The 27,073-nt window shown below is 39.7% G+C and overlaps 1 protein-coding gene across 1 annotated transcript in view; it reads left to right on the forward strand.

The window, feature by feature from the left end:
* The first annotated feature begins 9,257 nt into the window (after positions 1 to 9,257).
* The window catches only part of LOC308358585 (zinc finger protein 566-like), a 32,466-nt gene continuing 14,650 nt past the window's right edge, over positions 9,258 to 27,073 (forward strand). The window contains exons 1-5 of the mRNA XM_080828840.1: positions 9,258 to 9,522; positions 10,587 to 10,661; positions 17,844 to 17,911; positions 19,454 to 19,580; positions 20,308 to 20,403. Of these exons, the coding sequence (XP_080684966.1) occupies positions 17,903 to 17,911; positions 19,454 to 19,580; positions 20,308 to 20,403 (232 nt within the window). The 5' untranslated portion in view covers positions 9,258 to 9,522; positions 10,587 to 10,661; positions 17,844 to 17,902. The remainder of the gene's footprint in view (positions 9,523 to 10,586; positions 10,662 to 17,843; positions 17,912 to 19,453; positions 19,581 to 20,307; positions 20,404 to 27,073) is intronic.

The raw sequence follows: 27,073 nt of genomic DNA on the forward strand, positions 1-27,073 counted from the left end.
TTGATCATCTTGCTGTATCCTCACAGGGCAGAAAGGAGATCTCTCTGGGGTCTCTTTTCTATGAGACAACTCTGCCTGCATGACCTAATCACCCACAAAGGCCCTACCTCCTAATACTGTCAGCTGAGGGCTTAGAATTTCAATCTATGAATTTGGGGGAGATTTAAACATTCAGTGCATTATAGCCCCCACAGAGATGTAAGACCTGGTGCATTGGGAATGATTGCAGGCACCTCTGTAGAGAGTATTGGGGATAAAGGGCAAGTGCCTAAAATCCCAAGGCAGGGACGCCTGGGTGGCTCAGTGGGTTAAGCTGCTGCCTTCCGCTCGGGTCATGATCCCAGAGTCCTGAGATAGAGTCCCACGTTGGGCTCCTTGCTCAGCAGGGAGCCTGCTTCTCTCTCCGCCTCTGCCTGCCTCTCTGCCTGCTTGTGTGCTCTCTCTTTCTCTCTGACAAATAAATAAATAAAATCTTTTTAAAAAATAAATAAATAAAATCCCAAGGCAGAGAACACAGGCAAGGAGAGACTGAGGTGAAGGAGAACCTACTGAGCCACCCAGGCGCCCCTGATTTTTCTTAGTAATTTTTAGAATACTTCCACAATTTGTTCTTTCCCTGTAGATAAAAATATTGTCAGGGGCACCTGGATGGTTCAGTCAGTTAAGCTTCTGACTCTTGATTGCGGCTCAGGTCATGATATCAGGATCTTGAGATTGAGCCCTATGTCAGACTCTGTGCTGGGCATGGAGTCTGTTTGAGGATTCTCTCTCTCCTCCTCCCTCTACCACTCTCCCCGCTCTCTCTCCGTCTCTTAAACAAACAAGCAAACAAACAAACGACAACTAATATTGTCAGTTTTTCCCTGTGCTTTCCAATGGTTAGACCTTTCTTTCTTATTCTTTTTCTTTTCTTTCTTTTGTGTGTGTGTGTGTGTGTGTGTGTGTGTGTGTGTGTGTGGGCGTGTCTTAATCTTACTCCAGTGCCTGTAATTTCCAGTAAATGTTAAGGAAAAGTGGGGATAGTAGGTGCATCCATCTTTTTTCTACTGATTTTTTTTTTAGAGCGCATTTTTAACTTTTCACATCACATGTGTTTTTGTCTTAGGTATCTCTAAGTGTTTCTCATTAAAGTCAGAAAAATCTGTTTTATTCATAGTTTACTGAGAGTTGATTTTTATGATTAGACGTTCGGCTTTGTCAAATTATTTCCGTTTTTAGAAATAATTTTTTCTTGGGATGCCTGGGTTGCTCAGTTGGTTAAGCCGCTGCATTCGGCTCAGGTCATGATCCCAGAGTCCTGGGATCGAGTCCCACATCGGGCTCCTTGCTTGGCAGGGAGCCTGCTTCTCCCTCTGCCTCTGCCTGCTACTCTGTCTGCCTGTGCTCGCGCTCTCTCTCTCTCTGACAAATAAATAAATAAAATCTTTTAAAAAAAAAGAAATAATTTTTTCTTGTTAAGTGGTTGATACAGTAAATTTTATAATAGCAACCTTGTGTTCCTAGAATAAAATTAACATGGTCATGTTGGTTCATTTTATAGGACTTGGCAGGATAGAGTTTGTTAACATTTTGTTCAGATTTTGCATGTCTATTTTGTAACTTAGATTGGCCTATAATTTTCTTTCCTTATATGGTTTTTGGTTCATTTTGTTTAAATGCTTTATTAACTTCATTAAATGAGTATAGGAGTGTTTCTTCATATGTATATACATATACATACACATATACATGTATATACTTATGAACAGAAGCAGGGGGAGTGGGAGAGGAAGAAGCAGGCTTCTTGCTGAGCAGGGAGCCGGATGTGGGGCTCCATCCCAGGACCCTGGGATCATAACCTGAGCCAAAGGCAGACACCTAACCACTGAGCCACCCAGGCACCCCATCATTGCTTTTTATAGTTGGAAAATATATTCCACTTAGTAGATGCACCATAGTTTTTCAACCAATTACCTTAGGATAGACATTTGGGTTGGTTCCAGTCATTGTTATTATAAATTGTGCTTTACTGAAGGACATTTTGAGTAAATCTTCTAAAATTTATGTCAGTATATCTTTTTTTAAATGTCAATATATCTTGAGAGAAGAGTCATGTCACTCAGATTGCTAGTTTATAAAAGGTTAGGTAAATATGCAATTTGGCTAGGTAATGCTGAATCCACCTCCACAGTGGGTGTAACATTTTGTCATCCAGCTAGTAATGAAGATTAGTATTTCTGTTACATCAGAGAATTTACACATGTGAGGACCCCTGCTAGTTAAGGAAGGTGGGATGTGTTTTTTTTTTTTATCATTCCTCGGATCTTACTTATCATCAGAGACTTGATGCCATTGAGAAACCTTATCAATGTATGTTATGTGGAAAAGCCTTTAGTAGTAAATCAGCCATTACTCTGCATCAGAGAATTCACATTTGTGAGAAACCATATATATATATGTAGGGAGTGTAGAAAAGCCTTTCATAGCAGTTCAATACTTACAGAACATCAGAGAATTCACACTGGTGAAAAGCCTTATATGTGTAAAGAATGTGACAAAGCCTTTCATTATTCCTCAGATCTTCAAAGGCATCAGAGAATCCATACTGGTGAAAAAACCCTATGAATGTAAGGAATGTGGCAAGAACTTTAAGGGTCATCATATTTTTTTATAAGTCATAGAATTCATACTGGTGAGAAACCCTATGAATGTAAAAAATGTGCTAAGGCATTTGGAAGTAGCTCAGCCCTTAACTGACATCGGAGAGTTCTATGTGAAAAACCCTATACATATAAAGATTATGGAAGGGCCTTTGTAGCAATTAAAAACTTACAGAACATCAGAGATTAAAACAGGTGAGAAACTGTTTGAATGGCATGTGGAAATTATATTCCAGCTATTTAACATACAGTGTAATATTAGCTTCAGGTGTACAATTTAGTTGTTCACTACTTACATACAATACCCAGTGCTCATCAACAGTGCCCTCTTTAATCCCCATCACCCATTTAGCCCATTCCCCCCACGTCTCTTCTGGTAACCATCATTTTTTTTTTTTTTAAGATTTTATTTAACAGACAGAGATTACAAGTAGGCAGAGAGGCAGGCAGAGAGAGAGAGGAGGAAGCAGGCTTCCCGCCGAGCAGAGAGCCTGATGCGAGGCTCGATCCCAGGACCCTGGGATCATGACCTGAGCCGAAGGCAGAGGCTTTAACCCTCTGAGCCACCCAGGCGCCCCGGTAACCATCATTTTATTTGCTATAGTTGAGAGTCTCTTTCTTGGTTTTCCCTTCTCCTTTTCTCCCTATGGTTGTTTGTTTTGTTTCTTAAATTCCACATATGAATGAAATCATATGGCATTCATTTTTCTCTGACATTTCACTTAGCACACTACTCTCTAGCTCCAACCACATCATTGGAAATGGCAAGGTTTCATTCTTTTTCCTGGCTGAGTACTATTCTGTCTGTGGGGGCCATTTGGAAAATATCTGAGCGTGGTCTCCAGCTGACAACAAGTTAGGAAATAGGGACTTTAGTCTTGCAACACAAGGAACTGAAGTCTGCCCTCAAGAATGAGCTTGGAAGTAGGTTTTTTCCAGATCCACTAAATGAGAACTCAGGCCAGCTAACACCTTGATTAAGCTAAAGGGGCCAGGTGACTGCAGTGCGGTGTCCCGGATTGCTGAGGAGTCAGTCCTAGACTACAGCTAAGTAGTTCAATATTTTTTCAATGTTTTTATAATAACTTTTGTTTTGTTTTGTTTCAGCTCTATCCTGAGAGGTGGACATTGGGCAGAAAACCCCATACTTCACCAGAACCTGGATGGTGATGAGAAACTTGCAAAACAGTCTCCCAAGGACTGACATATAGAGCCAGATGGGAGATAGTCTTATCTCTCTCCTTAATGGTCTTCCATTCTCTCATGTTTGGGAGAATCATAAGACATTCTGCCAAGACTCAAATAAGCTATATTTCAAGCCTTTGCCTGCATGGGTACATGCAAGTTGGCCAAGTTGCCATGGTGGGGCTGTTCCCTACAACTCGACCCTCTGACCTTTCAGTATCCAGCTAAGCATTCTCAGGATTGTGGGCTACCCTGTGGGCTACTCTAATTAATTTTACAGGTAAGGGCTTGGACCAAATATGTTCTGTTGTCCTAAGCAACCACAGTGACCACAGTGACTACAACTTCCAGTCTGGAGCCAAGTCAGCTAGATATGTCCCAGCTGCTATCAAGATCAACTTGGGAGAGCCACATTACTTTCTAAGGTGAAAATGGGTTGCTACTTATTAGTTGATCAATTGTAACATGAAATATTAGAAATTGCCCATGTATCGCCTGTACTGGCCAGCAGGAGTCCAGGGAAATACAATCATCATTACCACTTATCTTAGTTTAGAATCATCAATAGTCTGAAAAACAAGAAAGCAGTCAGAATAGGTTAGAGAAAATCATATCAATGTCCAGAATGATAGCCTGTTCTGTCATCTCAGGCAGAGGCTCTTAATTTCTGAAGTCAGTAGTTGTTGGAAGGTTTATCACTTGTTGGTCAACAGTTAAGTTGAGATGATGGTGGCAGTTTGGGATTAACTGGCCAGACGTGAGGCAAGGATAAGAGCAGAAACAGATCGCTGGTCCTTACTTCTACCCAGACCTTAAAGGGTCTAAAGTGCTTTCTACCCAATTTAAGAGTTGTTCCTTTTCTTCTACAACCATGATTGCCCTTCCCCCAACAGTCCATGTAACAATCGCTTCATTCTTTCTCCAGCCTTCCCCATGTCTTAACCCATATGGCATAACTGGTCCCTGGGTTCCTCTGCAATTTCTTTCTATACCTTGGAACAGCCTAGAACCACTTCCACTCTCTGATGTGTATGCCATGCCAACATTACCTTAGGAGTCATCACCTCATATTTATGATCATTGTCATCAATATCCATAATTGCCAAATCCAGCAAGGACAGCCAGGAGACAAAAGAAGTACTAGGTTAAAGTTTTCCAATCCCCTGTTCTCCAGAAGTAAGTGTGGGAGGAAAAATGTGGAGTGAGAAGTTAATTATGTGGATTGGGTTTCTTACAGCCAGCTCGACCTTTTCCCTCCTCTTGCTCATAATTAAACATTTCATTCATTCATTCATTCATTCATTCATTTTAAATTCAATTAACCAACATATAGTACATCATTAGTTTCAGGTGTATAGTCTGTACACATCGTATTTAAATGAAAGGTACCATTTTGGGGGAATTGCCACATTTAGAGTCCAAATTGACCATCTTAAGTGTGTGCTCCATGGAGAGTGGGGCTTGGTTGTCCAATTATCTTTTCCAGTTTCTCTTTTAAGAGTCCATTTGGGGCACCTGGGTGGCTCAGTTGGTTAAGCAACTGCCTTCAGCTCAGGTCATGATCCCGGAGTCCATGCATCGGGCTCCCAGCTCCGTGGGGGAGTCTGCTTCTCCCTCTGACCTTCTCCCCTCTCATGCTCCTTCTCTCTCTCTCTTTCTATCTCTATCTCTATCTCTCTCAAATAAATAAATAAAATATTTTTAAAAGCCCATTCAATCTTTCAGTGGCACTTGCTTAGCTATGACAGGGCCATGAAAGTTCCAGTGAATATCCTAGGTTGCTGCCTACTGCTGCTTTTTTTGTTGTTGTTGTTGTTGTAAGGTGGCACTGTTGTCCGACTGGATATGTTTAGGGAATACAAGTAGATAACTACGTAACACTGTCCATCTAGAACCGTTGAATAGTATGGCCACCCATCTGCTCTGTGGACAGGGATGGAAGTATTGGATGCTGAAAAGGTGTCTATTATCATCAATACTCAGCAGTACCCTTGAGTGGAGGTTAGAGAGCCCATATGATCTATTTTCCAGGACCAGCCTGTTTTGGTACCCCTTGTTATGTGTCCTAGAGTTCTCTCTGCTACTCAACTGCATAGCTGACAGCCTGGTCATATTTGCTGGGCTTTCTTGGCCTCATGTGCTGGAATCACTGTGTCTCATTTTGGGGCTCAGTCTTGAATTATAAATTCTCATTCCCTGTGTAATGGTGTATTCAGGTGGATATGCTCCTTACCTGGGTCCTTATCTGATCATCTTGTGGATTCCCTTAATGTTCATCTTTATAAGGTCCTTTACATCCACATGGTCACAAACAGGATGTGGGTCTTGTGGAATCTGCTGCCATAACTCTTCATTCCCAAAGAGGCTAAAATTTGATCATCCAATTGTCCCATTGCCAGGCACCACACCACATTGCCAGTCCCTTGGCTACTGCCCAGGAATCAGTGAAAATGTAACAAGGTGCATTTGCGGGACTATTTTCCAGGGGAAGCACAACAGTCTACAGCTCCCCCCATTAAGCAGAATTCTCTTTGCCACACACAGTTTTAAGCAGTTTTCTTTGAATCTGCACTGTGGCAGTGGTCCACTACATCCCATCTGCTTTTATCTTAGCTGGTATGTGCAGGAACAAGGCCAGGAATACTCAGGAATGTTAGTGTTCCAAAGCTCCCAAGAAGCCCAAAGTGCTGGTCCAGACACCGCCTCTGATATGACTGCATCTGCAGTGTGACAGGGACTCTTTTGAGCAATCTGATACGATGGGTTCAGCAAGATTCTCAACCTCATGTGAGGTATGGAGTGCCTCCAATACCCGAACAAGACTATCAGAGGTTGTGCCTCATTTTTGTTTGCTAGAGGTTTTAAGACCAACAATTTCTCTTTAACAAGGTCAGGGCTTTTTCTTTGAGCATCAGCCCACATGGTTCCCAGGAGGCTTACTTGTGTGGTTAGGCCCAAGTATCTTGCTGGGATGCTAATCTTCCAGCTCTGGTTCAGATATGGACTCATCTCATGAAAGGCCGTCTATATGCTGTCTTTAGCCCTTTCAGTCAGAATAATGCCATCAATGTCATTGACAAGGACACCTCTGGTGATATTTCAGCCTTTTTTTGAGGCCTAAGCCTATCCACTAGTGATAAGTTATGGAGAATTTAGGATAGCCTGTGACAACATGATAAAATAAAGGTAAGTGGAACCTGGGAAAGCAAATTGGCTCTAATCTTCAGGAGGCAATGGGATGTGAGAAGGCATTAGCAATGTCTACAATTGCAAAACAGACACCTTTGGTCTGCATTATGGATTCTGTGATTGTTAAATCTAGAACTGCATGTGCCAGTATATTACTCCCACATAGAGAGTGGTAGTCCATGGTGAGGTGCCAAATAATATTGGCTTTTTCCCCTGGTCACTGAGGGCTATTATGTGATACAGTTTCTTTAAAAACTTCTGGCTCCATTAGCTATTTGATCATTATAGTGACCTCTGACCTCTTCTACTCCCCTGATACCCTTCCCTGGTCTCCTGTACTGCTTCACAATAACTATGTGAATATACTGGAGAGGTCTTATAGGGTCTGGGTTGTGTGTTTGTGCTACTACCATTATTTTAATTGTGGCATTTCCTATTTGGAACATCCCTATGATCAAGAGAATTGTTACCTGTAATGAACACATCTATTGCCAAAGTACATTCAGCAATATTAGTTACAACCACCTGAGTTGATACTGGGCCAGAGGAACCCACCTATAAAGTTATACTGTCCAACTGGAAAAATGATTTCTAAATCCAGCTCAAGTAATTTTTCTGACCATGACCAAGGGCATTTCCTGGTATCACAGTAACTTACATTCCAAGGTCTGTAAGGGCTTAAGATGTTTGGCAAACTTGGTCACTGTCAAGTCCCCAACATACCTGGACTAATGCATGTGGCCTTGGGTCCCTCTTCAGGATGGAGGCTAAAAATTTGCCTTTACCCCTTTCCTATTCTGTTTCTTTTCTTTTCTTTCCTTCCCTTCCCTTTCCTTTCTTTTTTTTTCCTTTTCTCTTCTTTTCTTTAAGAGAGAGAGTGTGTATGCCCATGCATGTGTGCAAGCACACGGGCCAGGGGCAGAGGGAGAAGGAGAGAGAGAGAATCTTAAGCAGGCTCCACACTCAGCACAGAGTCAAGCGGAACTCCAGCTCTCAACCCTGAGATCATGACCTGAGCATATCAAGAGCTGGAGGCTTAACCAAATGAGCCACCCAGGTACCCCTCCTATTTCTTCTTAAAGGGGTAAGGTTTGGAAAGAGAGGTAGTACTGAAGATGTTGGATCGACACCAATACATACAACACACACCTCTGCAAGTGGACCTAAATCCTCTCGGACCTTCTCTTGTTTGTCCACAGTAAATGCTAAAGCTGGTTGAGTATCTTTGCCTGTTACAGAAGATATACAAATGTATACATCAGGGGAATTCAAAACAACTACCAACCCACCAGAAAGTTTAAAAAACAAAAGGCATACAATATTAAGTGTGCTAGGATGCAGAACAATTCGACTATAATTCAGAGCTGGTGGAATTACAGTAGGGGAACCACTTCAGAAAACGTTTGGCAATATCTACTATAGCTAAACATATGTGTAACCTATGACCCAGCAATGCCCCTCCTGGATATATATGTAACCAAGATGACACATATACGCAGCAAAAGACTACAAACAAGAATGTTCATGGAGCACTATTCCTAATAGCCCCAAGCTGAAAACAAGCCAAGACTGTCAACAATGAGAATAAATAAACTTTACCAATTAATTTCACAAACAATATTTGGCAAAAGAAGTCATACTCAAGGGGTAAAAGTGTACATACAATATGATAGCATTTATGTAAAGTTCAAAATCAGGCGAAACTATATTGTAAATCAGATGGAGACCTTTACAGGTGACAGGTGAGAACTTCGGGGATGCTACACGAGTACACAACTCTGGACAATCTATGAAAATGCATCCGGCTTTATTCTAATGATTTGGGCACTTTTTGTATGTGACATTCAAAAACTGTACTTTAAACACTCAGCTTTTTTTTTTTTTTTTTAAATCGTAAAACAGGCACAGCAACACAACCACACCCAAGATCGTAAATCGAAGCAAACACACACCAGCACTAAAACCTCCCTCTACCTCCCTGTCCTGCCCCACTAAGCCTGGCCGCAGTTAGAGCCCAGGCATTCCTCCGCTGGTCAGACTCGGATCTCCACCCCCGCAGATCTTCCCGGCAATGCGGCGGCATCTCCCGCCCCCAGCTCCAGGCGGGGGCTGAGGGTTCTCCATCGCCCCGCTCCGCCCTCAGGGGCTCCTAGGCGACACTACAAGTCCCAGAAGTCCCCGGGGCGGAAATAAACGTGCGGCTGAAGGCGAGCTGGGGTGACGGGTGCGCCGCGGCGACTGCGGGGTCGCAGCGATTTGTCTTAAGGGTGGAGGAGCACCCGGTTGCAGGCTGGCGCCCGGTGACGATTACTCGGGTCCAACCGCTCTCTGGGGTCTTTCGTGTTCTGGACTACACGCTCCAGAGGCCTCCAGGGGTAACGTCACTTCCTTCTAAGGTGGTCGGCGCCGTTATGCTGGAGCGAGCTGCACAGCGCCCCGGCGGAGGAAGCGCGGCCGGTGGGTTCGCTCTGGTGCGGCGGCACGTGAGCCTGACGCAGGGAAGCTGAAGGTGAGGCGCGTCTTAGCCCGGGCGGGGGACCGAGAGCGGCCGCGTGCGGATCCTCAGGCCTTCACACGTTATTGTGTGAGTGTGTGACGTAATGTGCCTGTGGGACTGCCTGATTATGTGTGACCTCACAAAGGCGTGGTAATAATGTTTCCAGCTGTGTGAGTGCTTGTGGAAAGCTGTGAGACTGACTCCTTTAATTATGTCGTTGACTTTTCATGAGTCTGGCGCCTCCCAACTGTGTCTAGCCGCGAGCCGAATGGGGTGGGGGGCAGCAGTGATAGAGAAATGGTCACCCTGAGGCCAGTTGTGGGTTTGAAGGTTTCTGGAAGCTTGTAGTTGTGGGGTCTCTGTGGCTGGCTGCGTTGCAGAAACCCAGATTGTGCTATTGGTGGCTGGAAAGGCCAATAGTCCACAGAGTTTTGACTGAAAAGGAATCAGATTCCTTTTGAGGAAGGCGGACCACTCGGGAAGAAGGCCGACTCTTGTCCAAAGCCCAGCCCAGGTTATTTCCTGGCCCAGAGATTTTGTTTGTTTTGCTATTTATTTTGGGTCCAGAGATTTTTAAAAGGGCTTAATCACTTAAGGGAGTGCAGTGGTCCGTGACATTTCTTTTCTTTTGAAGATTTTATTTATTTATTTGACACACCGACCGAACGAGACAGAGCAAGCTCAAGCAGGGGAAATGGCAGGCAGAGGAGAAGCAGGCCCCCTGCTGAGCAAGCAGCCTGATAGGGGCTCTATCCCAGGAATGTGGGATCCTGACCTGACCCGAAGGCAGCTGCTTAATTGACTGAGCCACCCAGGCGCACTGGTTTATGACATTTCTTGATCACATGCAGACTTGATGCCAGTTATAGAGTTAATCTTGGGTCCTTGGAGGCTGTGCGAGAAATTCTAGTTCCTTGGTGCTTGGAATTTCGGTGGGTTGTGCTAGAAGGTCTGGTTCCTTCGTACCCGGGGGTTGCACAAGAGTACTGCTTTTTTTCTGAAAAGGAGGGCAAAGTCAGTCTGGGCTCAAGGAAAGGCTTTATCCCTCTTCCTTATGCTTCTTTATCCCTTACCAGTTAATGGACTTGGCTTATACAGGTGACCAGAGACTAAGAGAAGAGCTGATGTTGGACAACTGGGTTTAATCCAAGGTAAATTGTTATTCTTTCTTTTGTCTCTGAAGTGTTTTCTGGTTTTTCACGATATGGGAATATTTGCTTGCTTTCTTTTGAAACTCCATAACAAAGATCCTTTTAGTATTTTGGTCTTTGGGCCTGGTTATTCCAAAGAATAATAATGGAATGGACCCAAAATCTGGCCCCAAAGAGGTTATTCCATTCCATTTTGCTCCTTCTAAGATTTTTGAATGATTTGAAGGAATGAAATACATCTCTCAGAGAGAAATTTGAAAGCTTTCACTTTGAGTATTTTCAATTTTATTAAGAGATCATCTAAGTTTTAAAAGGTTCAAAAGAGTATACAGTGAATTCTCTTTCTCAGCTGCACCTCCCACCCCCGCCCTCACAAGCTTTTCCTACTTAGAAGGCAACCAGTGTGCCTAGGTTCTTGAGTGCTTCCAGGGGAATTCTGTACATCCATTAGTACATGAAGGACTTAATTTATCGCTGCACAGTATTACATAATTCCATAATTTTAAGAATTAATCCTTATTAATGAACTTTCAGCTGGCTATTAATCTTTCGCTGTTATAAACAATGGTGGGGTAAATATCCTTGAATATATATCATTTAGCCTATCAATGAGTTTGTTGGTAGAATGAATGCTAGTTTCTCAGGTGTTTATGTGTACTTTAAATTTTAATAGTTTTCGCTGTGTTGTCTCTTGCATTATCACTTTTCTAAACAATATTTTCTGATTTTATGTTTTATTCAGGGTATTTTGCTCGTTGTTGAAAAATTTAAGGAGATTGTTAATATGCTTTTATAGGGGTTTTCAAGCTATGCGGTTGTTACCTGATTTTTGTGTGTGGTGGAATCAATTTACTAAGATCTGATCACCATTTTCCTTAACTCTTCATTGTAAAAAATACAAACATGTACAAAAATAGACAAAATAGTAATGAATGTCTGTGCAGCACTTTGCTCAGCTTCAGTAATAACTGACTCATGACCGGTCTTGTTTAATCTGTATGTCTACCTACCTAGGATTATTTTGAAGCACATATCAGAAGCTGTATCGTTCCATCCATAAGTGTGTATATAAATGATAGTCTTTTAAAAAGCCAAAGAGAGGTCTGGGCTTTTTACTACTTTTGGGAGGTAATCTCTGGGCCCTTGAAATGAAATACCTTTGCTTGGAAGTCTTAGGTCACATATTATAATCCAACAATATGTTGTAGGGTGGGGACTGGCCACACCTGTATAGAGTTAGGGTAGTGGTTGGCCATGTGAGAAAGGACAACAGTATTACGAAGAATGGGGGCTTTGGGTCACATGGTATCAATTGACCTGGACACAGATTAATAACGTGGTCAATTAAGGAGCCATTCCCACAGCTAAAGCTCTCATAAAAACTCAAAAATTGAGGCTCAGGTGACTTTGCATGGCTGGCAGTACTCCATGCATTTTATCACACGTTGATGTCAGGAGAGTAATACATCCTGACTCTATGAAAAAACACATGGAAGCTCCATATTTGGTATTTCTCCTGAACTTGGCCCTATGTGTTTCTTCTTTAGGTTGATTTTAATTTGTATCTTTTTTTCCTATAATAAACTGTAACTGTGAGCACAATAGCTTTCAGTGAGTTCTGAGTACTAGTGAATTTTGAGCTTGAGAGTGATTTTAAACTCTCAGTGTCAGTTGGCTTTAGTTGGTTTGGGGAGCTTATAGTTTGTTCAGAGTTGAGGGTAGTCTCGGAGGAATTGTACTCTCTAACTTTGTAGTTAGTCTAAACTACAAAATCCTACTCCCAAAAAAGAGTCTATTACTAAGAACATTGCACATCACAGTATCAAAGAAGAAAATGCCCTTGAACTGGGATTTCTACTAAGTTACCCCAAATCTCACATCCTTCTCTAATGACATGTTTATCCTGGTACAGAAAAAAACTAAGACTTAAAACAATGAACAGAAAATAGTAGGAAAAATATATATAAGCAAAACAGTCAGACAACAAAAAGAAATAAAAGGTATCCATATTGGCAAAGAAAAAGTCAAATTTTCACTCTTTGCAGATAACATGACACTCTATGTAGAAAACCCAAAAGACTCCACCAAAAAATTGCTAGAACTGATACAGGAATTCAGCAGAGTTGCAGGATATAAAATCAACACACAGAAGTCTGTTACGTTTTGATACACTAACAGTGGAGCAGCAGAAAGAGAAATCAAGGAATCGATCCAGTTTACAATTGCACCAAAAACCATAAGATACCAAGAAATAAGCCTAACCAAGGAGGTAAAAGATCTGTACTCTGAAAGCTGTAGAACACTTATGAAAGAAATTGAGGAAGACATAAAGAGATGGAAAAATGTTCCATGCTCATGGATTGGAAGAACGAATATTGTTAAAATGTCTATTCTACCCAAAGCAATCTACACATTTAATATATTCCCTATCAAAATATCATCAGCATTTCTCACAGAGCTGGAACAAACAATCCTAAAATTTGTATGGAATCAGAAAAGACCCCAAATAGCCAAAGTAATGCTGAAAAAGAGAACCAGATCTGGAGGCCTCACAATTCTGGGCTTCAAGCTGTATCACAAAGCTGTAATCATCAAGGTGGCATGGTACAGGCACAAAAACAGACGCATGAGACCAGTGGAACAGAATAGAGAACCCAGAGATGGACCCTCAACTCTATGGTCAGCTAATCTTTGACAAAGCAGGAGAGAATATCCAATGGAAAAAAGTCCCTTCAACAAATGGTGTTGGGAAAATTGGACAGCCACATGCATAAGAATGAAACTGGACCACTTTCTTGCACCATACATGAAGATTAATTCAAAATGGATGAAAGATGTAAATGTGAGACAAGAATCCATGAAAATCCTACAGGAGAACACAGACAGTAACCCTTTGGACACTGGCTGTAGCAATTTCTTACTAGATATGTTTCCTGAGTCAAAGGAAACAAAAGCATAAATGAACTGTTGGGACTTCATCAAAATAAAACTTCTGTACAGCAGAGGAAACAATCAGCAAAAGTAAAAGGCAGCTTATGGAGCAGGAGAAGATATCTAGGGTTAGTATCCAAAGTCTTTGAAGAACTTAACCAAACTCAACACCCAAAAAACAAATCATCCAGTTAAGAAATGCGGAGAAGACGTGAATAGACCACTTTTCCAAGGAAGACACCCAGATGGCTAATAGACACATGAAAAGATGTTCAGCATCACTCATCATCAGGGAAATACAAATCAAAACTACAATGAGATATCACCTCACACCAGTTGGAATGGCTATACTTGACAATGCAATAAACAACAGGTGTTGGGCAAGGGTGAGAAAAAAGGGGAACCCTCTTATACTGTTGGTGGGTGCAAACTGGTGTAGCCACTCTGGAAAACAGTATTGAGATTCCTCAAAAAGTTGAAAATAGAGCTACTTTATGACCCAGCAATTGCACTACTAGGTATTTACCCAAAGGATACAAAAATACTGGGGTGCCTGGGTGGCTCAGTGGGTTAAAGCCTCTGCCTTTGGCTCAGGTCGTGATCCCGGGGGTCCTGAGATCCAGCCCCACATCGGGCTCTTGGCTCGGTGGGGAGCCTGCTTCCTCCTCTCTCTCTGTCTGCCTCTCTACCTACTTGTGATCTCTGTCTGTCAAATAAATAAATAAAATCTTTTTAAAAAACCCCACAGAATGCAAGCTGGTGCAACCACTCTGGAAAACAGTGTGGAGGTTCCTCAAAAAACTGAAAATAGAGCTATCCTATGACCCAGCAATTGCACTACTAGGTATATATCCTAAAGATACAAACGTGGTGCTCCAAAGGGGCACGTGCACCCGAATGTTTATAGCAGCAATGTCCACAATAGCCAAACTATGGAAAGAACCTAGATGTCCATCAACAGATGAATGGATAAAGAAGAGGTGGTATATATACACAATGGAATACTATGCAGCCATCAAAAGAAATGAAATCTTGCCATTTGCGACGACGTGGATGGAACTAGAGGGTATCATGCTTAGCGAAATAAGTCAATCGGAGAAAGACAACTATCATATGATCTCCCTGATATGAGGAAGTGGAGATGCAATGTGGAGGGGTTGGGGGGAGGTAGGAAAAGAAAAAATGAAAAGATGGGATTGGGAGGGAGACAAACCATAAAAGACTCAATCTCAAAAAACAGACTGAGGGTTGCTGGGGGGAGGGGGGACGGGAGAGGGTGGTGGGGATGTGGACATTGGGGAGGGTATGGGCTATGATGAGTGCTGTGAAATGTGTAAACCTGGCGATTCACAGACCTGTACCCCTGGGGATAAAAATACATTATATGTTTATTAAAATAAATAAATTAATTTTAAAAAATAACACAAAAATACTGATCCAAAGAAAGGGATACAGGCATCCTGATGTTTATTGCAGCATTATCAACAGTAACCAAATTATGGAAAGGGCCAAATTGTCCATTGATTGATGAATGGATAAAGAAGATGTGGTGTATATATCCAGTGGAATATTTCTCATTCATAAAAATGAATGAAATCTTGACATTTGCAATGACACCGGTGGAGCCAATAGTATTAGGCTAATTGAAATAAGTCAGAGAAAGACAATACCATATGATTTCACTCATGTGGAATTTAAGAAACAAAACAGATGAACATAGGAGAAAAAGTGGAAAAGGGGACTAACTGGAAAACAGATTGTTCACTATAGAGAACAAACTGATGGTTACTGGAGGGAAGATCGGTGGGAGGATGGGTTAAGTGGGTGATGGGTATTAAGGAGGGCATTTGTTGTGATGAACACTGGGTTTTGCATGTAAGTTACAAAATACTAAATTCTATACCTGAAACTAATATTATACTATATGTTAATTAACTGGAATTTAAATAAAAACTTGAAGGAAAAAAAAAGCTAAAACCTTAGAAATGAAGATCTCCATTACCTAGGTTAGTTAATGGTTTCTTTTATATGACACCAAAAGCACAAGCAACCAAAGGAACAAAAATTATATAAATAGGATTTTAGCAAACTTAAAAAACTTCTGAGCTTCAGAAGACACCATGAAATAAGTGAGAATACCGTCCGCAAAATGGGACCAAAATGTGCAGATTATATGTTCAATTAAGTGTATTTTAGGATATAGGATTTAGTGTAACTTAGGATATATGAGGAATTATTACAAAGCAACAATAAAAAGACAGTCAGGTTTTCAAAATGAGTGAGTAATTTGAAAACATATTTTTCCAAAGAAGGGATAGAAATGGTCAATATCATCAGGGAAATACAAATCAAAATCACAGTGATATACCACTTCAAATTTACAATGACTATAACCCCAAAAGGTGGTGAGGATGTGGGATAATTGGAACTTTGACAGATTTTTGCTGGAATTGTAAGATGATGCAGCTGTTTTGGAACAGAATTGGGCAGTTCCTGAAAATGTTAAACATAGACACCACAAATCCATTTCTAGGTATATCTAAGAGAATGAAATATATGTCGACACAAAAACATGTAGCTAAATGTTCTCAATAGCATTACTTATAGTAACAAAAGATGTAAACAGTGCAAATGTCCATCAACTGATGAATGGGGGAAAAAGATCCATACATCGGAATGTTATTTGGCAGTATGTAGGCATGAAGTTCTGATGCTTGCTGAAACATAGATGAAACTTAAAACAGAGTATGTGAAAGAAGCCAGTCACAAAAGACACATATTGTATAGTTTCATTTATACAAAATGTGTAGAATAGGCAAATCTATAGATACCAAGAGTAGATTAGATTAGTAGATTGTGGTTTGCAGGATCTGGGGAAATGAGAATGGAAGGAATAGCTAATGCTTATGGGCTTTATTTTTGGATAATGAAAGTATTCTAAAATTAGATAGTGGTGATGGTTGCACATTTCTGTGAATATATTAAAAACCATTCACTTGTATTTTTAAGAGTATGAATTTATGACATGTGAATTACATGTTAGTAAAGCTGTTAGAAAAAGAAATGAAGCTTCAGGAGAGCGATGGCGAGTCTCTGGAGGCTGGGTGTCCTGTGCGGTGCCCAAGGAGGCCGAGCTCTGTTTGTCCGAATCCCTGTGGTCAGACCTGCTCAGGTCTCAGCATTTCTTCAGGACCAGCCTGCCCCAGGATGGTGTAGCACACAGCATATTCACCTGTCACCCAACCACTATTCTGGTTCTAAGGCTGCGTCTCTCCACTGGACCGGTGAGAGGGTTGTCAGTGTTTTGCTCCTGGGACTAATTCCAGCTGCTTATTTGAACCCTGGCTCTGCGATGGACTACTCCCTATTTTTTAAAAATAAAATAAAAATAAAATCCTATATAAAAAAAAAGAAAAAGAAATGAAGATGCTAGAGCTGGTGGGGGTAGAGAATCGTGGTGGTGGTGGTGGTGGTTAAATTCACAGACTTGTTTGCTGATCAATTAAATGTTAATGTGATTAAGGCATTGAGCACATGATATGCTTGGTGGAAATTATTTCTTGTATAGCCACTTTCTTAAACCATCTTTAGCCGGACATTTAGAGACAGAATGATGTTAAGCAGAGTTCCAAAATTTAGCTAAGGCCATGATCAGTGCAATAGGCAGTTGTTTTCTGTTAGAAAGTACTTTGGACTTGTTCCTTTGTTACTGGGTGAGTGTAGTGAGATTTTATGTGGCCTAAATGAAGCCTGTGTTTTGCATTCACCATGCTTTCTTGCATTGGAATGTGAGAAGGAGCCAGGAAAGCACCTGAGCCATATAGTATGTTGAGACTGGGAGAAAGAGGCAGATCTTAGTAATTGGAAAGTGTTTTTCCTAGGAACTGGCCTATAGAGATACAAATGATTTCAAAGCCTGAGGGCCTCATCAGTGTCCTTTAGGTGGGTACTACTTGGGTAAATTTGGATCAGGGCCCCTAGGTTATAAAAGATGAACTGCTAAGGCCAGGTCAGGAAATCCTAACAACATCATGGGGATTGGGTACTAGTTTAGCATAAATTAATTCTTCTACATTTCTGTTTTCTGGAATTGGGGAAGGGGTGATGATTGTTTAGGCTTCTGCAGATCTCAGTATATATTTTGGGGTGTGGAAGGGTCCAGGCATCATGACAAGAGGAAGTGATACTTAACTTAGTCACTTAGAAGTAGGCCTCTTTTCATGGTTTCCTTTTTCTTCCCTGTCTTCTCAGGACTGCACTTCTCCATGAGGAGAAGCCAGAGGAGGACTCATAAGTGGCAATTCTAAGCCATGCCTTGTGTGAGTTCATGTTTCTTCTTCCCCTTTATATCAGACAGTCATTGTTTTCTAGGATATGAATGTTCAGTATTCTTATTTACAGACTTTCTGCTTCACCAAGTGTTTGCTCTCCTGCTCACTCTCATTCTAGTGAATGATGGGAATGAGTTCCAGGTCTTTCTCAACTGACCTTCTCTTCTCTAACAGTGTTTTAGGGATCCATTTGCAAATCATGAAATGCATTTGAGGAAAGTGTAGAACTCCTGTCAGAACGTGGTTTGCTGGGATGGTACTACACATGAAAAACTTGGTCTTTCTCATTGACCTGGATTTTCTCACGGGTTAAGATGGAAATTGGTGGTAGTTTCAGAATGCGGTGAGATCTGCTCTGTGAAGCTTTTAAGATTGGAAATGTGATCAAACGCAGGATTGAGAACAGAGAATTATGTTGGGGTTAATACAATGACAAGGTTCATTTTGAATTTGAATAATATGTATAGGTCAGGGACCACGTCTGTGTGAGTGTAGCTCATCTTTCACTAGCTTTCTGTTGCTCATAATAAGCAGAAGTGTACAGTGAGCAGTGGTAAGTGGTAATATGATCAGCCAGATGATAAAATGGTTGAGGATTTTAGAAACAGCTGTGAAGGATGTTAGAAGAGGAATGCAAACTACTACAAAATAAGAAAATGATTACAATCATAATATGGAATATTATCTAAAAATATTACCTAAAAATGATATCTGTGAAAGCGTTTGCCAGAACTAGGAAGAGAGATTATTACTACTAAATTATTCTGAGACTTAACTTGGAAAGAAATTGTGAAATTATATGTAAATTTTATTTTATAAGATAAACATTTTAAAAGACATTTTGGAATGTGCCCATCAAGTTTCTTTTTTCTTTTTTTCCCCCTCCCTCTTGCCTTCTAGCCCTCCTTTTTTCCTGCCCTTCTTTTCTTTATATTTTTGGTTGTTGTTCTTTTTTTTTTTTTTAATTTAGTTTATTTATTTGAGAGGGAGAGACAGAGAGAGCACGAGCAGGGGTAGGGACAGAGGGAGAAGGAGAAACAGGCTTTCTCCTGAGCAGGGAGTGTGACACGGGGCTCAATCCCAGAACCCCAGGATCATGACCTGAGCTGAAGGCGGATGTTTAACTGACTGAGCCAACCAGGCGCCCAGTTCTTTAAAGGATTGGGGAGGAAGGAACTTTCCGTTTATTTGAGGATTTGCATGTGTTTTATGCTAGCACACATTATTTCATTTAATCACAAAACTACACTTACCTGGCTTTTGTTCATTCCCTTTGCTCTTCCCAAGAGGCTATGTGATAGAGTAATAGAAATGTTCAAGAATTGTTTAGGTGCTCTGTATTTCCCACTCACTTCCCTTCTTTTACCTACCCACATTGCAAGCTTCTGTCTTCAACGTATTTTTAACTGTTTTGGACCCCGTATGTAATACTTTTCTCCTCCTCTTATTACTGTGTGTTGTGTGTTCTTCTCATTACTTTTAAACAGTATTTCTTTATTTTGCCATTAACACCTGGACTTGTCATTTCAGAGATTGGTGTTGTTCAAAGATGTGGCCGTAGACTTTTCCCAGGAGGAGTGGGAGTGCCTGGACTTGGAACAAAAGGACTTGTACAGAGATGTGATGTTAGAAAACTATAGCAACCTGGTCTCACTGGGTGAGTTTGGTCCCAATAATTCGACTTCAGTCTTTGTGAAATTTATGAACGATTTCAAGTACCTAGCTGAATTTCACCCAAGTTATTTATGGCTTATAGACTTTAAAGTGGACAGCTCCATTGAGTACCATTATCTTCTCTATTCTTCAGATATCCTTCCTCTGAATTTTTTTAAAAGATTACATATTTATGGGGCACCTGGGGGGCTCAGTGGGTTAAAGCCTCTGCCTTCAGCTCAGGTCATGATCCCAGGGTCCTGGGATCGAGCCCCGCGTTGGGTTCTCTGCTCAGTGGAGCCTGCTTCCTCCTCTCTGCCTGTCTCTCCGCCTACTTGTGATCTCTGTCAAATAAATAAATAAATAAATCTTTAAAAAGATGACGTGTTTATTTATTTGAGTGTGAGAGAGTGACAGAGAGAGCATGTGAACGCAGAAGCCATAAATAACTTGGGTGAAATTCAGCTAGGTACTTGGGTGAAATTCAGCTAGGGCAAAGGGAGAGGAAGAAGCAGACTCCTCACTCAGTAAGGAGCCCAGTGCCGGGCTCGATCCCAGGACCCTGAAATCGTGACCTCAGTTAAAGGCCAGCGCTTAACTCACTGAGCCACCAAGGTGCCCCACTCTCTGAATCTTTCTGTAATTGACCTTCTTACTTCATGAATAATGGACTCAATTTTAATTCTGGGCAAGCAGAGTATAATTATCTCTTTTTCCATTCTTATAAGCAGGATTTTCCATTTCTAAAGCAGATGTGCTTTCCTTATTGAAGCAAGGGAAAGAGCCCTGGAAGGTTGTGCAGGATGTGTCAAGAAGTCAGAGTTCAGGTGAGTAAGAGATGATTAAACAAGGGGAGGCCATTCTGGAGAACAGTCTAATCGCTTAATTTGTTGGCTACAGCTTTGAGATAATAGCTGAGAAGTTCTCCTCAAAGACCAGACCAAGACCTGTGGAGTAGAAGCTTGAAGGAATACTGGAAGGCAAAATAGCTTTAGCATCAGTTCTTCACCCCTTCTTCACCCCATTTACCACTTCCTTGTTTTTCTTTCACATTTCCTTATATTTTCAAATAGGAAATAGCCCTCCTTCTCCAGTGATAACAATTTTACCTATATTTTTGATCCAGTGAGTGAGGGATAATAAAAGTTGAAAATGAAGGCTGCCTGGGTGGCTCATCTGGTTGGGCCACTGCCTTTGGCCCTGGTCATGATCTCAGAGTGCTGGTATCAAGTCCTGCATCAGGCTCCCAGCTCCGTGGGAAGTCTGCTTCTCCCTCTCACCTTCTCCCCGCTCATGCTCTCTCTCACTCACTCACTCTCTCTCAAACAAACAAAATCTTTAAAAAAAAAGTTGAAAAGGAAGAGGTGGGGCTAGGTCATGTAGGGACATGTGTGCCATGACAAAAGAATTAGGATTACATTGAAACTACAGTAATGACTGGCTGATTTCAAGCAGGAGAGTGATGTGGTTAAACTTGTTATTTTCAAAGACAGCTCTGGATACTGTGTAGAAAATAAAATGGGAACAAGAGTGAAACAGAAAGACCTACCTTAGATATCTCTCCCCTTTCTCATTAGACTCCAGCCAAAGGAGCCTTCATTCATTATCTCAGATACAACTAGTATCTACATATCTGGTACATGTGCTCCACCCCCTTATATCACTCGCTCTGTCTGGAATGCCCTACTCATCTGACTAACTGCTCTGCTTCTTTGGGTCTCAGCATGTATATCTATTTCATTGCATCCTGAGAAATCTTCCCTGCTCTCATTCTGAGTAATGATCTTTTTCTTACAGTAATTTCTTACAGTAATTTCTTACTGTAATTTCTAAGCTATAATCGTATAATAGTAATCCTCGTAAGACCATTCCTCTTGGGCCGCAACACATTTGTAAAGGAGATCTGCAGAAATCAGTGTGCCTCTGATTTAAGTGAGCCTTCAAAATCCCATGTGCTCTTGGCAAAATATGTCTTCCATATTTTAAAAAAAAATTGTGCTTGATGTTACATTTTCCATTTCATTACTCTGCTCTCATTGATAGCCATGAATAAGCTATACTTCTTCACCTCCCATTCTTCCTTGCCTCTTTCAGCTACAGGTATAGCCATTGCTGGATGCCTTTTCTCTTCCTCGCTGGACAGTTTTATAACATGCCCATGAAATTACTTATTTTAAAAAATTAGATTGTAACGCATTTCATACTTTAGACATAGAAGAATCCCTTTGATCTCTAATTGATGCCAGACTCATTTAATAAATTTGGTATCGCTTAGTCTAATTTTTTTTAAAGATTTTTATTATTTATGTATTTGTCAGAGAGAGAGAGCACAAGCAGGCAGAGTGGCAGGCAGAGAGAAGCAGGTTCCCCGCTAAGCAAGGAGCCCGATATGGGACTTGATCCCAGGACCCTGGGATCATGACCTGAGATGAAGGCAGTAGCTTAACCAACTGAGCCATCCAGGCATCCCAACTTAATCTAATTTTTTATATGGATTGCCATCTCTTTACTTCTTGTTCTACCACACTGGGCCAACTCAAACTTCTTCAGTTGAAAGGAGAATACAAACATCAGGTTCCAGATTTGCTCTGGCTCCTTACAGGGAGCTTTAGGGGGAAGCCAGTGTTCTTATTTACAGAATTTTCATTTAGTCAGTATTGCTAACATTTAAAAAACCAGCCACGTAATTTTTAAAAAATCTATTTGAATAGTGAAATACACAGGAAGGTGCATAAAACATAGGTACAGTTTGATGAATAACCACCCATGACAAGAAACAGAACATTGCCAGGACTCCAGAAATACCCTATGAATATATATATTTATGACCTATGTATACATTTCAAAAAGTATTGTTTAATTTTGTCTGTTTTAGAATTTAGGTGAGTGACATCATATTGTACGTATTCTTTTGTGTAGTGCTCCTTTCATGCATTGTTTTATTTGTGAGAGTCATCCACATTCGTAGCTCCAGTTCATTCATTTTTGTAAGAATTCCATTGTTTGAATATACCAAAATTAACTCTTGGTTATTAACTTTGTATTCTTGGTTAAAATTTGGGTCATTTTTAATTTGGCTATTAGAGTAATGTGACAAATACCACTTGACATGTTTACTTATATACCTGAGCGTGAGGTTCTCTGGGATATCTATCTAAGAATAAAAGTGCCAGGTCAGAAGATATGCATATTCTTGATTTTACTAGATAATGCCAAGCTATGTTCCAAAGTAATTGTACCTGTGTACACTCCTATCAATAGTATATGAGAATTTGGTTGCACCACATCCTTGAGTGCAGATTTAAAAATTTTTGCGACTCTAGTGGGTTTATATCTGTCATTGAAATTCTGTTTCCATCTCCTTGATTACTAATGAGTTTGGGTGTGTGTTTGTGTGTTGTGTATGTATATATACATGTACCATTTAGAACTTTTCTTTTATAGATTCCTGTTCATGTCTTTGGCTTATTTGGTTTGGTTTGTTTGTTTTTCTCTTCTGGTTAGATGGTTTTTTTGGTATATTGTAGTTACTATATTTGTGTTTTAGGTATCTTTTGCTGGGTGGCTTGGCTTTTCACTCTTTTTTTTCTAGAACTTTTGATGAATAAAAGTTCCTAGTTTTAAAGTAGTAGAATTATTAATCTTTTACTTTATGATGGATATTTTTAGTGAGCTGTTACAAAATATCCTTCTGGGAGCACCTGGGTGGCTCAATTGGTTGAGCATCTGACTTTTGATTTCAGCTCAGGTCACAATTTCAGGGTCATGAGATTGAGCCCTGTGCCTGGCTTCATGCTGAGCATGGAACCTGCTTAAGATTCTCTCTCCTTCCCATAGCCCAGCTAGCCCTCTCTCTCTCAAAAAAAAAAAAAAAAAAATCCTCTGTACCTTTCATTCATGAATATATTCTTCTATATAAGGATTTTTAAAAAGCTTTTTAGTGTTGCCTTCCACACTGAGGTTTTTATCCTACATATACTTGATTTCTCTCATGATCTTCAAATAGGGGTCCAGTTTCTTGTAGTTGTTTTCACAAGATTAATTGTAAAGTTTATTTTCTCCCCCACTAAAATGCTGCTTTTATGAAATACAATTTTCTTTTTTTATGTGTGGGCATATTTTTGTACTTTCTATATTTAAATCTTGTGATAATACCACATTATTTTAATTATACTTGCTTTTAATGCATCTTGCTACCTGGTGGAGAAAATATTTTCATCTTCTCTTTAAGAATGGCATGACTCTTCATGGTTTTATGTCTTTCTAATTAGCTTGACAGCCCTCTCTTCTCAGATAGGTTGGAATTTTTATTAAGATTGCATTGAATTTATAGATCATTTGGGGAGAAAACGGACATGTTTACACTGTTGAGTTTTCTCATTATGTTTCCTAATAATGTCTTGATCACAGAGTTGTAGACAAAGTAGAAGTGGCCATTGTTGCACCTCCCCAGTTCCTGCAAGTCCCTCTCCTTTTGGCTAAAGTGACTTGCAGTGGATTTAAAGGGCTGGCATTCCTTTTCTCAACATGTTCATTTTTCTTTTTCCCATTCAGGAGCCAGATGTTAAAGACTAGGACATTCAAAAACAACTACATATATGGGAAAGTTAGAAAGTGACCATGCATACTCAGGGAAAGGCCCAAAAAAGACCTGAGAAGACCTGAAGTTTATACCCAAGGGTGGTCCTCAGCTCAGAAGACTATAATGATCAAAACAACAAAAACAGTAATAAAAATTAGCAAACCCTGAGGAAGGGGAGAGAATCTGATTTCTAGAGTTAACACATTATTATTAGAATTATATAAAATGTCCAGTGTTCTAGCAAAAAATCATAAGGCATAAGAAACAAGGAAAATATGGCCCATTAAAGGAAAAAAAAAATAAACCAACAGAAACTGTTCCTTAAAAAGACCTGATGATATATATGCTAGACATAGAGATTAAAACAACAGTCTTAAAGATAGACAAAGTTCCTAAAAATATATATGAATAGAATAGAAATATCAATAAAGAAATAGAAAACCTAAGAAGATGCCAAAAAGAAATTCTTGAGCTAAAAAGTACAAAAATCTAAATGAAAAATTCACTAGAGGGATTCAATGAGGGGTTTGAGCCAGCAGAAACAATCAGCGAACTTGAAGATAGGATAATGGGAATTATACAGTCTGAGGATTGAAAGAAGAAAGGTTTAAGGGAAGTAAATAGAGCTTGAGGGACCTTTGGGACACTATGAAGCAGCCAAACATATGCATTGTGGGAGTCCCAGAAAAAGCAGAGAAAAAGACAATTTTTGAAGAAACAATAGCTGAAAAACTTTCCAAATTTTATGAAAGGCCAACATACAAGAAGCTCAACAAACTTAAAGTAGGGAGAATTCAGAGACCCACACCAAGACACATTCTAATCAAACTTTCAACTGTCAAAGACAAAGAATCTTGAAAGCAATAAGAGAGTAGCAACTAATTACACACAAGTGATCCTCAATGAGATGACCAGAACTCATCAGAAACATTAGATATCAGAAGGTAGTGGGATTATATATTCAGAATGCCAAAAGACAAAAACTGTCAACCAAGAATTCTATATCCAGGAAAACTGTGCTTCAAAAGTGAGGAAAAATTAAGTCATTTTCAGATAAAAGCTGAGGGAATTTGTGACTGCTATACCTGATCTGCAAGAACTGTTTATGGAAGGACACTTGACAATAGCTAGAAGCCATATAGAGAAATAAAGAACAAAGGTAAATATATGGGCAATTATAAAAGCTATTATTGTAACAGTGGTTTGTAACTACTTTTTGTCTTCTGTATGATTTAAAAGACCAACACAATTAGTGAAAGCAACCCACAGTTATTAGTCTAAAAGCTAGTATTTATTCTAACTTGGTTTGTAGCTCCAAATCATGTTTTCTGTGTATTTTAAATGACTAATGCATTCAGAGGCAGTTTGTTTTTTGGCACAAATGTATGAAGGTGTGATTTTGTGACACTGACAATCACAGGGGGCGAGGACTGAGATGTAAAGGAGTAAAGTATTTGTATGTTACTGAAATTAAGCTGGCATAAATTTAAATTAGAGTGTTACAACTTCAAAGCATATATTTATAATTTTATAACTTTAGTGTTAGTAAATGTAACACTCCCACCAGTAATAACAAAGAAAATAGGTGTACATAAAAATATATACTGTCAACCCTTGAACAACATATGTTTAAACTGTGCAGATCCATTTATACATGGATTTTTTACAGTACAGTAGTATAAATATATTTTCTCTCCCTTATGGTTTTCTTAATAAATTTTTTTCTCTAGCTTACTTTATTGTAAGAATAGAGTATATAGTATATATATATATATGTATATATATATATATATGAAATTACATGTTAATTAGCTATTTATGTTATCGTTGAGCTTTTGGTTAATGGTAGGCTATTAAGTTTTGGGGGTGTCAAGAATTATATGCATATTTTTGACTGCATGGTACCCTTTAACTCCTTTATTGTTCAAGGGTCAACTGTATATAAAAGGATATGAGAAAGGAATTTAAACATTGTTCTACAAAAATCAACTAAAAGAAGTGAAAATAACAAAAAGAAGACAGTAGTAATGCAGGAAAGGAGAGACAAACTTGACTTCCTATAAACTATAGTAATCAAAATGGCATCATGGTATTGGTGAAAGAATAAATATGTCCATGGAATGGACCTACACAAATATACTCAGGTGATCCTTGAAAAACGAGCAAAGGTAATCCAATGGAGAAATGATAGTCTTTTTTGTAAGTGTTGCTGGAACAACTGAACATACACACGTTAAAAAAAAATCTAGATACGATGTTACAGCTTTCACAGAAATTAACTCAAAATAGATCATAGTCCTTAATATAAAAATGCAAAATTATAAAACTTTTAGAAGATAACAGAGTGAAAAATCTCGGTGATGTTGGGCTCAGAATGAGTTTTCATATAAACACCAAAAATATAATCATGAACAAAAAAGTTGAAAATTGGTTTTCATTAAATTAAAAACTTCTGTTGAGTGAAAGACAGTTATGAGAATGAAAAGACAAACAATGGACTGGGAGAAAATCTTTGTAAAACAAATGTCTGATAAAGGACTTACATATAAAATATACAAAGAACTCTTAAAACTCAACAATAACAAAACAACCCAATTTAAATGTGGCCACGAGATCTGAACAGATGCCTCACTAGAGAAGATAAACTCATGGTAAATAAGTATATGAAAAGTTGCTCAGTGTTGTATGTCATTAGGGTATTACAAATTTAAACAAGCATGAGACATAACTACATATTCCTTAGAATGACTAAAATCCAAAACACTGACAGCTTCGAATGCTATCAAGAATGTGGGCAACAGGAACTCTCTTTTGTTGTTGGCGGAAATGCAAAATGATAACAGCTACTTTGTGTGTTTGTATGTTCGTTTTGTTTTAGAGAGAAAGAGTGTGAGCGTGGGTGGGGGAAAAGAGGC

The sequence above is a fragment of the Martes martes genome (genome assembly GCF_963455335.1).
Source record: "Martes martes genome assembly, chromosome: 17".
NCBI lineage: Eukaryota > Metazoa > Chordata > Mammalia > Carnivora > Mustelidae > Martes > Martes martes.